Genomic DNA, 19,039 nt, shown 5'->3' on the forward strand with positions numbered 1-19,039 from the left:
GTTTTATATAAAACAACAACAGCATAATGATTTAGTTCACACAAGAAATGCAGGATGTATAATATTAGATAAGCAAGTTTTAGTTGTTTGTTAGTTTAAAAAAAAAAATGTGTTTATTGGCACAGATGTTCTTCTTAATTTGGCAATTACATGCACTAATTTTAGGATATTAACAATAACATAATTAAGGATTACATGAAAAACAATTGCCTGTCAAAAACTGGTATTGGAAATTAACTTTAAAAACAAAGCAAAAAATAAAACAGCTGAGCACATACAGACCCAGAAGTCCCCTTTAAACTCCGCAGATGAATAAAATGAATATTCTGTTGTTCACCAACATAACATTCCCCACATGATAACAAGAAGACGCTCAGGAGTGAACTTTGATTTCCTGTTAAGCATGTGAATACAACTATTGACATTCTCGGAGCACATACACTCTCCCCTGCTCCGCTGGCTCCACACCCCCCCACCCCCACCACACACAGAGGATACAACCAAGGCCACACGCAGGCACTCATGGCTCATCTATACAGCTGCCATTCAGACGCGCATAGCAGAGGACGTTTGATGGTTTTCTAATCTCGCTAGCTGCCACCGGGAGATGGGGCGAGCTGACCCCTGTCATCCCCACGGTGCATCCCAAACAGCCCCACCATCTCCATCTCAATCGGCCTCCCCCCGCTATCTGTGTTGTCCACCTGCTCTCCAAATGTCAGGACGAATGCTCTGCAGCAGCATCCCCCCCCCCCCGCCCCCCACGTCCCCGGGGCGGGGGTGACCTGCCCCTGCCGCCGCTTGGTATAATGTCATGCTATCCCTGAGCAAGGGGTCCACGCTGACCTGCTGTGTGCGATGTGCAGCAGAATGATGGAAGCTAACACACAACAACAGAGAGGCTCATTACAGGAGGAACTGACGCTCCTGATGAGAAATAATGAGGTAGAGAAGTGTGGGTCCAGTTGGCTAGGATCAAAATCTTCCCCCAAAATGTTTCCTCATGTCCGCGAGCTGACAAATGAGGCACGAACTGACCTGTGGAAAAGCCACTAAATATAGGCTTGTTTAGCAGTCAGGCTCAATTTATCTGATGCTTTTCCTCCCCTCCTCCGTTGCCCTCTTTTGGTCCCTTTCTTCTCCATAGTGACTTTGTGTTCTGATTCATACTTGTTGAACTTCAAAAATTGTTTAGTTAAAAAAGCAGAGAGCCCTTGAACAGGAAAACTCATACAAAAGGTCAGGCATATCCACTTGTGTGGTACTGCTTTGCTACGTTGTGTCAGTTTTAGGGCTTTGTAGAAAATGCTTAAATATACAATGTTAAAGGTCCCATGTCATGCTTTTCTGGTTATTACCCGTCCCCTTGTGTGTTATGAAGGTTTTTATGCATGTAAACGGTCTGCAGAGTCACAAACCCTCAAAGCACACCCTGTAGCGAGTAAAACTCTAACACAGAAAAGATGCCCCATGTCTATGCTGCCCCAGAACGCCTCGTTGGAGATTTCTCATTTTCCATTGTTTTTTCCTGGGTATAGTGACGTGTGAACACCCAAATCAACAACAAATGACCGGATTGGCCCAATTGGGGGCAGGAGCTCCAACAAGCCGTTTAGGACAGAGAGTGAATACACATACTTTACAGAGATGCTGCATGAGACACCATGTGATTTGGGAAAATTGCACAATTTAAATCTATTCTAGTAGACCTCAACAATGGAAATATGATCAGTAGAAATGGCCATGACATGGGCCCTTTATAACCATGCAGTATTAAGATAAACTTATTTTTGCAGTTATTCTGCAATTTCACATTTAATATTTGCTCCATTGTTCAAAACACAATGACTTAATCTGCCCCAAAGCTATCCAAAGTTTGACTGTTACTATTATTGCTATATTGCTTTGAATAACTAAAATAACCTCATTCTTTTGACACTAAAGAAAGAACTCTGCGGCAGTCTGGTTTTCATCAAGACCCATCAAGCATGAAAGGCTCTCTTCGCAGGCGTCCCCCCTTCAGGCAGCCACAGGGAAACTATTCTAATTGATCTAGTTAGAATATTAAAACGTACAATCTTTTTTAATGTGACTCATCTTAATAAACCTTTTCCAAAATAGTTATTTGACTGGGACAGTGATGAGAGAAAATAATGTTATCGCGTAGGGAAGAAAATGAAAAAGTTGAGGTTGGATTAATGTTGGCTCCAGAGAATCAGTTTGTTCTTAATATGAAACACTGAAAATGATCTTGCATAGAATACAAAAAGCTTTGAAATCAGCTTGAGAATGAGCCATTAGAGTGCATCACACAGTTTTTAAAATGTCTCTACCATAAGCAAATATGGAAATATTCCTGAATTCAAATGAGAGCCAGAGCCGTTTTCATCTTATTAATAGGGCAGCACTACCCCTTGTGTGCATGTGAATATAGAACAGGACCTTGATTTAAACCCAACGTAAACCTTAGCTCCAAAGTCATTTTGTAAAGCTATCCATGACCCGTGTGGCTTAATCCCTAATATTTAAAAAATGCAACAGAGTTTACGACCTGTAAACGGCACAGCTTAAAACGTTTTGATCTCAAAGAGGGAGCTGCTGCCATGATGCATCACCAAGCCTCGGCGAGGAATGTGTTTTTCGCGCCTGTTTTCCTCTCTACCACATTTCAGTGTTTGCCCTCGCGGACACTGGACAACAAACCACAGAGAGCTTGATTTGGGTTATTTCAAAAGAGACAGAGTGAGCTACTGTTGAGAAAATAAGTATCCTAGTTTCCAAATAGCTGAATAACGAGGCTGCTGTATGACCTGGTCACATCATCAGTCTAAATCCTATCGACAGGAGCGAAACAAATTGCACAGCCGAAGGGTACTTGTTATCACGCTCGCTCCCTTTCCAGACTGCTCTCCTCTCACCCTTCTTCTCCCTCTCCAGTCTTTCATGACTAGCTAATGAATGCAGATGGTGCTCTGGGGGATGCAGTGGTCTTATTACAGGGGTTATGTGTGCGCGCACTGAGCTCAGCATGCTCCAGTCAGGCTGTGGTGAAAGGTTCAATTGCTTTGGCGAAGCCCCCACCTCAATAAGCAGTAGGGCTAAAGAGGTTTGTTTACTGGGCCCACCTTGACTTGACCTCCGTAGCCCAGGGACAGGCTGCGTGATTACCTAAGTGTCAGTGCAGCCCGGGGGGAGCGGGGCCGGGCCCCCTCTCACTGCCTCCTAATAAATCACAGGAATAAGCGCACAAACCACAAGAGCGGGACGAATGCAAAACCAAAGAGACAGCAAAGTAAGCCCGGAGATTCAATTGTTTATCCAACACAGTACTCCACTTTTAGTATACAATCATCAAGTATATTCAATAAATATTGAAGGAATTGATTAGAGTATCACATGAGAGGGTGAGAAAAACATGTGATTGTCTGTAAATGACCTCAAACCAAACCGTTCACGCTGCTTTAGCACCCTCTTATCTTCTGAGAACGCGTGATTTTGGAGCTGCAGCACAGCAACAGGAGCGAAGTTTGATTGATGATTTTGGATGACAAGGCCCGACTCAAAATTCGATTTCCTAATTTCAAAGGTTTTGGAGGCGGTTGGGTTCATCTCTCATATTGTACTTCCGGTGTCTTCACTTTTGCTACTGAGCATGTAACACGCACACACACAGACAACCTCCTGATGTTAACCTTCCAAATCTGCCATTTAAAGGGGCCCTATTATGCTTTTTGGGGGGTTTTCCGTTCCTGACTAAAATCCCAAAGTTCCTCCCACTCTCAGAGCATATTTTCTTGTAGAGTAAAATAGAGTACATTAATTTCTCAAGTGTGTGAAATGTAAGCACGGAGTGTAATCTTTCTACAGTATTTATAGTATGGATTTGTAAGCAAATTAATACAAAATAACAATAACTTATCACTTACATATATACCCTAACTCATAACACATTTATAAAAACCTGCCATTTCCTGAAGTCTCTGCAGGTGAATATGAAATGAAGCTAATACATAGTAAAATTATTCTGCAGCTGGAGAAGTCAAACATTAAGCTGACAGAGAGTTAATTCTACCGTCACAGCTTTTCTTCTTCTGTCTTGGAGTGGATTTGAAATACACCTTGACGAGGCACATGCTATGATGCAACTCACTTCATATATTATGCATTCCTTCCCTGTGCAGCTTACCTTGCCACAGCCCTGGATGCTGATGCCCTATCAAGAGTATTTGGCTGGTCATGTTGTTTTCTGCCAACATGGAGCTGTTGGCCTGCAGCCATTGGTTGCTGTTTATCCTCCAGAGGAATAAGGCTCATTATTTCAATGTGTGGTCACAGTTTCTACCGATACGCCCAGGGATCGGACCATCTCTCCTTTAAGGGAAATCACTTTGAAAGGTCTTGTCCCCTGCCCTCCACACACAAACACACACACAGATGCATGCACACACTTACTGTACTGGTATTTCTTTTTTTTCTCCTTGTGATGCTTGAGATCGCACGACTGCACAAAAACGCAACCATACAGTAAATCTGTGTTTCGCTGCTGAGCAGAGAAACCAAGAAAGCTCGGCTCATTATATCCGTTTCTTTTGAAAGAGTCAGTGAGGTGAACTGCCGACTACATATGTGCCTGACCTGGGCTGTAAAGAATTGTTTACTCAGGTCAGTGAGAGAAATATCACCCACCAGAATCATCCTGATACACTATCAGCTGTATTATACTTTTTAGGATGCATCTTACGATGTATTAAGTCAAACATTTCCATAACTGTGTTCGGTTAGTTGAAAGCAATAATATGAAGTTCATCATAATATTTGTATTTAACCTTAATAGTATTGCTTTCAACTAACTTAATGCAGTTAGGTGAAATCTGTTGCCATAATACATTTAATTCAAGTTAAAGTATTTTCAGTATACTGTCTTATTGTGAGGATTTATTGTTCAAGTAAAAAAAAGGCTATAAAAAACATAATTCTATTTTTAGGAGCTCTTTCCCAGATTGTTTTAATAAATCCCTCTGTGAAAGCAGTAAATAGAAAGAGGAAATTTGCTTCAATGGGTACAAGACTGAGGGGTTTTTAATCCCTTGAAAAATGAATGCATACATAAATGTAGGTATGCAGGGACAATCAATGAGTAATGCTCTGTCTTCCCTCAACAATTTAAAGTCATTAAAGTCTATTCAGGAAGACACTAACAGGATAATGCCAGTGTATAATTCTATCATGTATTTGTTGTTCTTCCTGCTGGTGTATTTGCCACAGTTGGATGCTCCTGCTTCCCTGGAAGTCAAAAGCTGCCATTGTTTTTGCTAAATACATGCTTATTCCTTTTAGACTTTTCATGGGCAATGACTGTAAATGGGGACAATAAGAGTGAATACAATTACAGCAGTACTTGTCCTTAATCCTATGCTTCCCCAGTCAAGCTGTTAGTAGCAGACTTTGGTTGTTATGGGCGACATGGAAAACAAACAAAGACGAACACATGCAGTTTTGTACCTATGTGGCTTCTGTGTGACGATGCCAGTCCCCACAGAGACACCATACAGACGGTCAGCAGCAGGGCCCTTCTGCACACGCTCTGTAGGTCCCTCTCCCGCATTCTGGAAAACAAAAAGAAGACAAATATAATCAGCGGTGAGCCATATCTGCATCACACACACACATACTCAGATGTTGCACTTGGGTTCATGCCAGCAGACTCCCAGAGCTTCAGCTTGGCAGTCCGAGGTGGTCAATTATGATAACTCCTGAAATCACAAAGCTTCAATCTACAGAGCTCTACCTCCACGCCTTTTCTGTGTCGAGGTTAACCTCCTGAGGGCCACACACAACAAGGTTGTGAAGCAGAAATGTGCAACATCATGCCAGAAAGTAATAAATAACAACACAGCGACAGCCTTCTATTGATATTGTATACAAATTGAGAAATATCTCTTATAAATGGAAAATGGGAATTAAATCCTCTTTAATTGTCACAAACATTAAAGAACTCAATGCTGTAAGCGCCACACATGAAATTCCATTCACCTACAAACCTACTGTACAACCTGGATGAAACCACATAAAACAATCTTTAAAAATGAATCTCGTTGAAGTATAAATCATTTATCACCCCAAATATTTGGTCTGTGTTGCTGACAAAACAGAGTGATAAGGTACATTGGCTTATAGCCCAATAAAATGTGTTTTAATTGTAACTACTATCTCCCATGTTTTAATGTTTGAATTGTTGTATTAGAGAGTATGTGTCCTGACTCCTGTATATGGAAACACATCCATATACAAAAATACTGTGAAATGTAAAACTAGACAGTTTTAATTGAGTTTAAAAGGGCCCATGTCATGCTTTTCCAGTTGTTACCCGTCCCCTTGTGTGTTATGAAGGTTTTTATGCATGTAAACGGTGTGCAGAGTCAAAACCCTCAAAGTACATCCTGTAGCGAGTAAAACTCTAAAACAGAAAATACCTCCCCAAAACGCCTCGTTGGAGATTCGTCACTGATAAGTCATTGTCCAATGTTTCATCCAGGTACGGCTTAACGTCATGCAGTACCCGGAACCAAATGGACGTATCCGTTACGTTAAGCCCCCGCTGATTGGTCCAAATTGGCCAATCCACGGACTTCCTCGCACGCACACACACACACACACACACACACACACACACACACACACACACACACACACACACACACACACACACACACACACACACACACACACACACACACACACACACACACACACACACACACACACACACACACACACACACACACACACACACACACACACACACACACACACACACACACACACACACACACACACACACACACTGCAGGCAGCTCTGCTGATTTCTCCTCCCTGTGCAGGCTGATAACTATGGGCTCAGAACAGTCTCATAATACACACATGCACACAGAAGGATTCAAACTTGTATTTCATGATCCGCAAAAGGATTCACACTTGTATTTCCGGATCCACACTTGTGTTTTTCAATGCAGACACAAATGCGTTCCGTTTCATATACATGTAAATAAAATCCAAATACAGAAAAAAGTTTTACATATGTATTTTTGATCCACACATATTTGTTTTCCGTTTAAATCCCCTGAACCCGCAAAAACAAACCGCTTTCAGGCTCCATGGACCTGTCAGCTCCGGACCGCGCAAAATGCGTACATGAAGCGCTACGTCATGAACGCAAGAAATCTACCCTCTTGGGGGCGCGCTCATGTGATTGGCTTAGACTGGAGGAGACATCTGATTGGCTATAGATGAGAGAAATTACAAGTACGAATCGGCTGACCGTCAGGGGAGTCTCAAAAAACCCACACACGAATGCACAGCGATCCATGCATAGAAAGCGGTTTGTGTTTGTAGGTTCAGAGGATTTAAACGGAAAACAAATATGTGTGGATCAAAAATACATATGTAAAACTTTTTTCTGTGTTTGGATTGTATTTACATGTATATGAAACGGAACACATTTGTGTGTGCATTGAAAAACACAAGTGTGAATCCTTTTGCGGATCATGAAATACATGTGTGTGCATGTGTGTATTATGAGACTGTTCTGAGCCCATAGATAACAGACAGTTGGGATCGCGGCGAAATTCTCTCTGCAGACCCATTCTCACAGCGTTTATCAACCTTTTTCTTACTCAATATCAAGCCACACTTATTGTTTTTACTTCGGCTGTGAGTTTGCGTGTGCTCAGGATGAGTTTGGCTCAGCGCGATTACTGGGCTCACAGGGAGGGTCGGGGCTGGAGCTACTGGAGCTACAACGAGCCATTAAAGGCAGAGAGTGAAATTCAGTGAATACACGTAGTTTACAGAGATGCTGTATGAGAAACCAAAGTCATTTTGGAAAATTGCACGATATAAATCTATTGTAGTAGAACTCAACAATGGAATTATGATCAGTGGAAATGGCCATGAAATGGGCCCTTTAAGATTGCACTATGTTGCAGATGATTTTTTAAAGTTGGAATTTGTGAAAGACAGCTTATCCGTCCCCTGAAGTGTAGAAAACCAAAGAAGGTCAAATGGATTTGTTAGATCCTGACCAATCCTGTCGCTGTGTCAGGGATAATTAATCGTTCTGAATAATTAATGAATTTACCACTGCTGTGCTCGGCCAAAGTACCCCTCTCATTTTGGAAATGCAGATATCCTTCTTGTTATTGTGTGTTAGCTAAAGGTATTCTTCAAACTCAAAATAAATCCTACAAATATCTATAAGCAACAAATACATCTTCAGATCCTCTTACTGTTTACTGATCCTGATTTACATTCAGTCCAGAACAAAAGACAAGCAGTTTAATATTGCAGAAGACTCGGACAAAACCCTAAAGCTGGAATTAAAAAAGGTTCATAAGTAGCTTTTCAACGCAAAAAATACTTATCTTAATTAATTGCCTGAAAAAAGACTAAGACCGCTGTTGACTGAGTTCAATAAAAAGCAGGAATGAGTTCTAAAACCTGGAAATGGGTTAGCATGTTAGCTTAGCACTTCTGGATTCTTCATCCTAAAAAGTCAATGTTTGTTTTTTAATTGATAGCTAGAGAGCCCTATTCATCTAACTTGTATCAGATTGGTTTCACTAATCACAGTGGGACACATTGAGCTCAGGGAATAAGGCAAACTAAACATAAATGAACAATGTTGTGTAGTTTTTAGGCTTTGTAATATTTATAGACCAATATTGGCGCTGTAAATAAAAGCCCAATGTTCAGACTTTAACTTGTGTGCAGAGAAAGCCTATTCAACCAATAAAACTATATTTTTTTTCATGAAGCAGTGTGCTTTGTGGCTTCCTTGTGAGATTTGTTCTGAGCAGCATGAGAGCGTGAGACAGAGCCTCACGTCAAACATGAGAGAGATGGCAACCATGTATAAACTCATTGCAATTCATAATACCAATTTAGATCTGGAGACAGCAGGAACAAAAGAAGTGTCTCTGTCTCCCTCTCTCATCCTGCTACCTGGGAGGTGGGTAATGCTGTTTGTGTTGCCTGTCTTAATGTGCGCAGCTCAGTAATCTTCATGTACTTTCTGAGTGTCCAGTAACACTCTCCATCTCCATCAACGAGCAATGCAATTAGCGGATCATCTTACCCCCAACAGGGTTGGCCTCCTCTCTGGTGAGGAAGCAGCCGCAAATCACAGCACTGCTTTGAACTCTGTTCCAGTGCAGATACTCAAATTAGTGAAATGCTTGGTTTCATGAAAAGATATCAACTCCATGCTTATCTGGCAGTGGCTCGTAGAGGAGACGAGGGAGAGGTTTTCAGCAGCGACTGCCTTTGTATTGACAGCCAGTGCTGGGTGATGCTGAACCAGACGCTCTGATTCTGTGCATTGTCAGACAGCTGACGTAACGGGGATGTTATGAGAGCCCAGACTGTAAATAAACATAGACACAGTGTCTGAAACATCACCAATAGATTATTTAACGGACCATTTGAAGCCTGCGGTTTAGATTTACGCTTGCTTACATTTAATAAGGTGTTGAAGCCAAACTTAAAGGTTGAGCCCTGAGGTGAGGCAAACAAACAAGGACAAAGAGAGCTGACATATGTCAATCAGAAAAAACTTAGTCTGCAAATACACACTTATCTAAGCCTCTATATGCTCTAAAAAAACAACACAACCACCATGGCAAATTATTTACAAAGGTAAATATAGTACAAGACTCTGTATTTATTGAGAGGTTTGAGTTTTTCCGGAAGTAAATACAAAAAGAAGGGATTTCTGATGCAGAATGAGTTATCTTCAAGTCAATCTCTAGTGCACACATTTGGGCACGCTACATGTAGCAAACAAGGATGTAGACAAAGGAATCCTATAAGAATCGGCTCTGCAAATGTTTTATGAGAAAGGAAATGGATTCAGCAAATGTATTAGGCCTCAACGATAAACATAATGCATTATGTTGAGAGAGCGAATGAAAAAAGACTCTGCGTCTTTAAAACAGAATCACACTTGGCTGTAATGCTTTAAAGATTGGGTTGCCTTCAAGCATTGTCTGGCTCCTGCAGAAGATTGCTTCACTAAACAGATACTCACTGCAGCAGCCGTTGTGAATCAAGATGTTCTCTTGACTTTTTTTGTCTGTTCATTCGAGACTAACCAGATTAATTACCTCCCACAGTTAGAAAACTAATTTTCACCTGCACTCCCTGTAGTCTACACCGACGCATAACACCGCCAACGTGGGACCACATGAAGTGGTAATATGATTAAAAAGAAGATTTCTTTACTTTGGTCAAAAGAATTGGGAGCTGGTTTCAAACACGCTCCTTCAATGCGAGTCCCTCTAAACCAGGGGTCGGCAACCCCTGGCACGCGTGCCAGCATTGGCACTCGGCACCGTAACCAGTGGCACACCAGGAATAAGTGTGCAAAATATTTAAATTGTATTTTCGGATCTCTCTCTCTCTCTCTCTCTCTCTCTCTCTCTCTCTCTCTCTCTCTCTAAGGGAAAGCGATCTCATCTCACTCTGCATGACCCTAATATCATAACATGTGTGTTCTGGAGAATCACAGAACGGACGATCGTCCTTATTATTATGCCGTTTAAACCAATTATTTAAATTTGCTTGTTAAATTCGCCATCATGTAAGTTGCGCTGACAGGTCCACACACTGCGAGGCTCCCCCGCCCCCCTGCTGATAGTTGACGAGCGTCAAGCTCCTCACCCCCCCCCCCCCGTTGATAATTCTCGATCGTTATGTTATTATAGATCCATGGTTGGCACGCTGATAACAATTTTTTTTTAAAATGGCACTTCATATCAAAAAGGTTAACGACCCCTGCTCTAAACAGTTCAACCAAATTCTCTTACCTTTCATTTCTCTTTCCTGTTTATCTTAAAGGTCACCTGTTATGCAAAACCCTCTTTTTCACGTCTTTCATACATAAATGTGTATCGCCAAAGTATTGGGAAAGTTTCAGGAAAATAGATTCTCTCTCTTGTTGTCCTGATCAATTTATATAAAAACCTCTGAAAATGAGCTGATCAGATTTGGCCACTTTGTTTTGGGTTGAGCAACCATCAGCCAATAACCAACCAAGGTAACACCCGCCCACCTTATCCCCTGATTGTCCTCCTACAGCTCCATTCTGGTTTTTTAACCAATCACTTCCAATAGGGGCGTGGCCAGCAGCAGCTCATTAGCATTTAAAGCTACAGAATCAGCCCTTTTGGAATAGGGCTGACACAGAGGGGGGTATGGGATGCTACAATGCATGATCTGTTTGGTATTTCGAGCAAAACACTTCAGAAACATGTTTTGTACATATCTGAGACCTTTAATGTATTGTTGGAAAAGAGTATAATAGGGGACCTTTAAAGAAGAAATACACATTACGCATATTTCCGCTTCTGTAAACAATTTTATATATTACATTACATGTTACTTGTTAGACGCTTTTGTCCAAAGCGACTTACATACTCAATACTGTGGCCAATCCCCACAGGAGCAATTTGGGGTGAAGTGTCTCAGGGACACAACGACATGCTGACTGCAGTGGGGTTTGAACCTGTGCTCCCCTGATCCGAACACCACGCACTAGTCGGCTACGCCACATGCCCCCCATATACTAAATGAATACATCTGCTGTGACAGCTGAACTCCAGAAATAATTTGAATTTCCGTGCTGCCTGCTTGTTGCAAATCAAATGTCTAATAGTTATTTTGTGACTGTATTACTCCAAACAAGATTTAAACCTACTGGAACATCTTATACCGCAACTTCCATCTTGTGTCTGGCAGTGTTCAGGTGGCATCTTGGAGCTGGTTAACAGGATAATTATTCCACCTGATGGATGTGGCACTGAGACCAGGTGGCTCATCAGAAAATGGCCTGATCAGGCTAAATCTATTTTGTGAAAGTTAAGGCTGATTTGATATAAACACATTTAGTGTGATGATGAGTTTTCATGCAGTTTGGATACTCTGTAACTTTCATGAATGTCATTAGGTCTAAACAACTTCTCCAAACTGTGTATATATGGTCTGAGAGTACATTAGGTGATTTTCTTTTTCTATCAACATATTGAGATTTAAATATAGGTATCTGCAGAGTAGTGTAGTCAAGACTACCTCAACCGAGAACAAGTCATGACCAAGACCGGAGTGTACCAAGACCAAGAAAAGGCCAAGACTTTTAGAGGTCGAGACCAAGTCAATACAGGGCGAGTGTGTGAATGGGGTGGGGAGAGGTGAGGGGGTAGCAGCCTGTTTCGACCAGTTCCATGTTTACAAACATTGCGCCGCATGAGCGCAAATATACGGAGTCTTGCGAGTGCTTAAAAGTAAGTCAGGGAAATCCCGTTATTGGTTGCATTTGAAACAGGGCGTTTTACATCTAATCACATCCCCAGCCACAGCCGTGGTCTTGAGGGTCTTGAAATAAATCTTGAGTCCTATTGGTCCGAGACTGAGCCAAAGCCGAGTACAAATGCAGTCGATTCCGAGACAAGACCTCAAAAAAGTGGTCCTGAGACCAAGACCGGTCTTGAGTACTAAACCATTACAGCAGAGTATGCCCAAGATTCATATTAAAAGCATCTTCAAAACATTCACATATATAATTGATGTCACATTCAGTATTGTCCCATGGAAACTAAAGCAAAACCTCCTGTACACTGTAAGTGTATAAGTGCTTTATACCAACAGTAAATTCTACCATTATGTAATATCTGCAAGCTCAGCCGTTTATCAAACTGCTACTTTGAAACACTGCCAATTAAACTTCACGATGAAGGCAAATTGTCTTTCAAAGATGTAGTTCTTTCTGGGGCTTTTCAGTTGTGAGTTGCTTCTCCAGTTCTTCACTGCATTGTGGGAGAAATGTTGCACACTAAACAAAACTAATGTTTTTGGTGTATAATGTCTGGTTTAACAGAACATAGTAAAACCTGCTTATTATCATGTGTTTGTGACACACTGGGAATATTTTACTAAAACTCTCTTTTCCTAACTATTTTCTTGTGCCACGAAGAAGATTCCAGCCTAGTGACAAGACCTCAACCTTTTATGGCTTTTATCCACCCCATTATACCTTTTACTTATGTGGTGAATTCTGGTATGTGTCCCATTACCACGGATTAAATCATTAGTGGTAAATATGGATAGTATGAATAATATAATTTTTTCTGAAATGGGCTTGGCTGATTGCACCATGAATATCAGAACAGCTAAGTGGAATATGAAAACCACAATTTGCTTCACTGAGTGAAACCGGTGCTGACTAAATGTGGCTTTTACTCAAAGATGCATCAATTAAGGAAGGGAATGAAATAGGACAGAATAAGTGACTTGTCTCATTTTGATGAGCAAGTTAAGGAACCACTGACTTTCTCTGAAATGTCTACACTGAAGTATCAAAAACTACCGAATGGATTATCATGAAAGTGAGTACAGAATTGTGTATTTCCCAGAGGATGAACCACTGATTTTTGTGATCCTGGGAATTTTTCTCCACCATAAGTTTCAAACATATTTGTATTCCCTGAAGGATGTATTGTGAAAATGTTGTTGATGCTAAACTTTTCATCTAACGCCATCATCGGGACAACATTTGTATTTTTCAAAACTTGTTTAACATGAATTTGTTAAAAACTAAATTAAAAAAAACATGTACAACATGAGAATGTTTGAGAAAGCCTACATTTTTACTTAATGAAACACACAGCAAACATATAAAATACAGACACACACATATACTTACTATGTGTAGGATGCAGCATTGGTTTTTATTAATGTATAAAGCCATTTTAGGTAAGCTTCCACTGTACATATGTGCCAGATTTGCCCCAGTTTGTAACTCTTACAACCTCAAATCCATTGCCTGAATACGGTTCCAGGTGCCTGCCGTGCGGACTGAGGCTGGGAAAAGGAGTCTTTTTTATTATGGTCCTTGGTCTTGGAATGACCTTCAATCACACCTCAAACTGACGGCACTTGTCTCAATAGCATGTTTTAAATTGAAATTGTCTGAAGTTCTTACCACCAGCTGCTCTTGCAGTAATAAGTAGTGTACCTTTCTTGCTGTCCTAATGTGCACAATGTAGTGACTGCTTTTTCTTCTTTTGTTTTCTTAGTTATGTTCTCTGTATTCTATATGTTTGTGTTATGTGTTATGTGTAACGTTGCTGCCTTCTTCGCCAGGTCAGCATTGCAGATGAGATTTTATCTCTATGCTTTTATCTGGTTAAATAAAAAATAAATAAAATACAGGCAAATTGAACCAACATAATCAACACTTTAGCTCATATTGAGTTCATCCTGGATAAAACAAATTGTTAATCCCATTTTTTATTTGTCTTCTGTTTTATTGGGTGGATTTAGATTTCCTATAGCCAGTTTTTTTTTAGCTCAATATGCATTTTAGCATTGTCATGCTAACCGGCTCACACAATGACAATGCTAAAATACATATTGAGCTAAAAAGACTGGCATGACAATGCTAGCATTTAGCTCAAACAACTGCCATTTCAAAGGCCAGCAACATTCAGCCTCCGGTATGGCTGCAGCCTCTTTCGTTTAACTTTGTCCAATTTCTAATTTAAGGATATTCAGCCAATGCTAAAAATATACTGTATCTTGCATGCTATTGGCAAATGATGTGTTGCATAGCAACTTCAGCAAAATAATACTCCTTGCAGCCTTTGATCTCCTGCTCTTTCTGTTATTAGTGAGTCTCACAGATGTGGTGAAAAAAGCCTTGTCTCTGATTACTGCCTGACGGATAGACACAAACGAAACGCAAACGTGTGAACCATAGACTGTGTGAACACACACACTCACACACACTCACACGCGTAATCTTTCACACAACAAACTTTCCCCTGAGCACCTATTGCCTTGCAGCAGTGGTGAGTAAATGGGACTACGAAGACAGAGGAGTGTGTTTGCAGCTGATACATGACAGAGTGGACGAGCTCGAGGTGGCTGCTGTGGTTGGAGGGCAAAACAAAAGCAATGATGCTGTTTGTGTTTGTGTTAGCGTTGTTTACCGATTCTCTAAATATGGCACACGGTTGGTGGTATACCAGCAGTCATGCCTCGGGTCTAACGTTCCCTCAGCTGCATAAACAGTTATTACCGACACAGAAAACATGGAGTCTGCTGAAAGGAAGTACCAGCTTTAAAGTCATTCATTAAATCTTCTAATTTTTCATCATCACACTATTTATCAGCTTCATCAAATGGAAGTATTTGTGATGACTGCATCATCTTTACACATTTCTAATGAATTCAACCGAACATAGGTATATATTTGGACTGTTTGGGATCTTCACTAGAATTTAAAATACAGTTCTGTGGTTTTGAACAATGTTTGGCTGCACAGCATGATTTTATAATGACTGACCTTATTTCATCGCCACTGCTTAAAAGGTTGATGCAGCAGACTAGAGATCTAAAACCATATAATTGCTTTGATGGTCTACATAAAAACTCTCTGAGAGGTAAACGCATACATATAGGAGTAGATGTAGGGCTGAAAGTAATTATTATTTAAATTATAAAATGAATCTGCCCATTTGATCAATTAAGTCTAATGTCAGATAGTCAAGGTGTCATATTTCCAAACGACTGTTCAAACCCCAGAAGATATTTAATTCACACTGACAAAGAAAAATAGGCAAATCATTAGAAGAGGCTATGGGAATTAGACATTTCTGGTTTAACAATGAACAACCTTTATCAAAATAGCTGCAAATTATCATTATTATTATTATTATTGTTTGTGGAGTTGGATAGGAAAAGAGGGGGCAGCAAGGACTCATTATTTGGCTAAAATAAGTCAAATGTTCTGCTATTAGTTTCAGCTGTAGTTATACATGTGGTTAAATGTAAGTGTGATCGAAGAAAGTAATTTCTATCTGATTGATCAAATTAAATAACGTCAGCATTAATCATTTACAATTATATCAGTCAAAATCAACATTTTCCCCTTTAAATACTAAGGCAATCTAACTACATTATTGAAATGAATTACCTTTCCTTTGATCTACAACTTATGCAGAACTGTGGTTTGAATACAAGTGTCCCAACTATTCAGCCTTTCATTGACCTTGTGGTTTACTCACCTTTTATCAAATCAATGCTTATCAGTAAATGTGTTTTCAATAAGTCCAGCTAGCCTGAGGGATGTTAGTATACTGTAGCTACAGGAATTCATTTTGTATTGAGTAGTTCAGTGCACCAATGTGTCCAAACACACTGCATACTCTTTCATTTGGACAAATGGCAGGGTATTCCAACAATTTATAAATCTAATCTCCTTCAGTCATTTAAACTGCATTAATACAAGAAGTATGCAGGATTAAATCCTACTGTTTCCCATCACTTGACTGTTAGGAAAATTAGGAAACTAACTTTATCAAAATGTCTTGAATTGAAGTAGAAGTCATAAGTGTTAGACTAAATGAAAACCTATTATGAAGAAGATCAGAGAGTCTATGATTTGACAGATCTGAGATAGCTCATTTAAAGCAGGGGTGAAAGGAAATGATTTCTGGTGATGATAATTAGCTCTTCTGCCATCCTCTCCTGACGTGTTTTTCTGTTCCCTGTTTTAAAGCATTTTCCCTGATAATAAAGTTAAGGTGAATTACGTATAAGTCTTTGAGGCAATGCCAATCTGTAATGCTGCAGGAGCGACTGTTTCACAGAAGGATTGTAATGACAGGATGAGCGGGAAAGCACGCTTCTTAAATCCCGAGATGAATGGATTGAGGGTCGGACCATTTCCATAAAGTGATAGAATTTGCCCCAAGCCTGTTTTTGTACCCACAAATCCTTCACAATCCTACAGATAACTTGAAACGAGACAACGATTTGCACTGCCATTGGAAAATCACACAACAAGTGACAGGTGATCATCAGGCAGCCTGGCAGCGACAGCTTTAACTCAGCAGGCTACCTGACAAAATTATAACTTCTTGCATGTAATCAAATGAGCAATTAACACAGAAGCATATGGCTCAGTTGGCAGTGCTTAACAGCCAACTGAGTTCTTCGTTTTAGGTATGTAAATACGACAGCATTGCATTCACGCTCATTTATGATGTCCTGTGCTGCCAAAAACGAAAGTGAATATAATTAAAAGTGTTCAACATGCAGGCAACACAGACACTTTTAAATACTTTCAGCCCATTCACTACGAATCAAATATTATTGACATTTCTCGCAACCATTTTCCAAATCCAACTGTGTTTTTAGAAATTTCCACACATTTCTTTATAGTACACAAGTTTGTAGAAGTTATTTGGAAAGATTCCTCCATTACAAGTTATTATAATACAGAGAAGAGTTCTGAGTTGATCAAAATGTCGATATATGCTCATCTGAGTCACCTTATATTGTTAGACCTGACTCACAGCAAGGCGTTTGGTGGACTATTACCGTTATACAGGGTTACTATTATCTTAATCACACTATAATTGAACAACAATCAACGAGCATGTTGTAAAGGTCACTGCTATATGTATTCAAGATTGAAATAATACATTATTAACGAAGTAAAGGATAATTTAGATGGAACAAATATGGAATTTCTATTCATGTGTTGTGATTGTATCATTATTTGTTGTTACACATTTTGTGTGTGGAATTTCTGATTTTATTGTGTACCCCAACTTGTGAAACCAAACCCTCACCTTTGACAGACCATACTGTATGTGGCAGAAAAGAAGATGTGACTTTTCTGAGGCCAAAACACATCAATATATTCAATTTTATGTGGCAAAAATAGTCCTTTAATAATCTTTTCTACAAATCATTTAAAGCTCACATGACTGTGCTCCAAGGGACAACAGAATTAGTTTTATAAGACCGAGTAGACGGCAATATCTACCAATGGCTCCAAGACATCTGGAGAACAAATGACCTTCCATTCAGACTTTCTTTCTAAATGGGGCATTTGCGGTTATGAATGTGGGTTATAAAGATAACTGCTGAAAAAAAGAGATCTCCAATTGTGCTGTACAAAACTAGAGCTTTATAGTTACTTCTGGTTCAGTAATTTTCCACAATCAAACTCGATGTGACACGCAGACCCCCACCGTGTCTAATACTGACGGAGACAATTGGAGTTATGAAAAGCAGCAGTACATTTAGTGGGCAGAGGTGGAGGCCTGCTGCTGTGTTCCAGCATTCACCCCCCCGCTGGGCTTGGAGCGGTGTTATTTTTGGAAGCAGCGGAGCAGAGGAGGCCGAGTACTTTAAATCCAGAAGCCAACATTAGGCTGGGACCTGTTGGAAAACGTCCCCCCCGAGCGCAGCAACAGAGGTCAGAGCAGCTGCAGTCCCCCGACACACTGGGCTAGTCCCTGTATCTTGTTCTGTCCCTCTCTATCTCCCTATCTCCCCATTGTGGTCCACTTGCTTCTGACTCATCCTGTGTCCTCACAGCATGTTCTGGGCCACCGGACACACGGCAGCACAGCGAGGATCAGATAGCTGTCCTGTTGCATCACAGCGCCGCACAGGGAAACACAGGGAGAGTCGGACACTGGAGGTCCAAAAGATGCTGCTGGCACAAGAGCACTTTTTTACATTCACTCCCATTTTATGCAAATGAACCACTAAACTGCATTCGGCAAACTGTACGTCTCCATCCAAGCATCACAATGAGGGTTGGATGAAAATTCATAAGGGAGGAATACATTCATAACATACTGTAAAGTTATATTCATATTTCATATTTATGAGTCACCATTCAGTACTTTTTTTTACCATGCTACAAACAAAGAGATGTTTTCTCCTAAATTATTTAAGTTTACAGAATTACTTTTAGGTAGGGGTGTAACGGTTCACAAACATTTCGGTTCGGTACGTACCTCGGTTTTTAGGTCACGGTTCGGTTCGGTTCGGTACGTTTTCGGTACAGCAGAACAAATTATCACAAAATATAAAATATATATATATATATTTTTTATTATTATTAAACTGTGAATAATGTATTCACTCAAATAAAAACAAAATATAATAAAATAAACATTAAGGT

At 40.3% G+C, this 19,039-nt stretch overlaps 1 protein-coding gene across 1 annotated transcript in view; it reads right to left on the reverse strand.

Moving 5' to 3' along the window:
• tafa3a (TAFA chemokine like family member 3a) overlaps positions 1-19,039 on the reverse strand; it is a 98,380-nt gene that overhangs the window by 38,777 nt on the left and 40,564 nt on the right. Inside the window, exon 2 of the mRNA XM_079681582.1 lies at positions 5,503-5,606. Coding sequence (XP_079537708.1) covers positions 5,503-5,605 — 103 coding nt within the window. The 5' untranslated portion in view covers position 5,606. The remainder of the gene's footprint in view (positions 1-5,502; positions 5,607-19,039) is intronic.

The sequence above is a fragment of the Notothenia rossii genome (genome assembly GCF_949606895.1).
Source record: "Notothenia rossii genome assembly, chromosome: 5".
Classification (NCBI taxonomy): domain Eukaryota; kingdom Metazoa; phylum Chordata; class Actinopteri; order Perciformes; family Nototheniidae; genus Notothenia; species Notothenia rossii.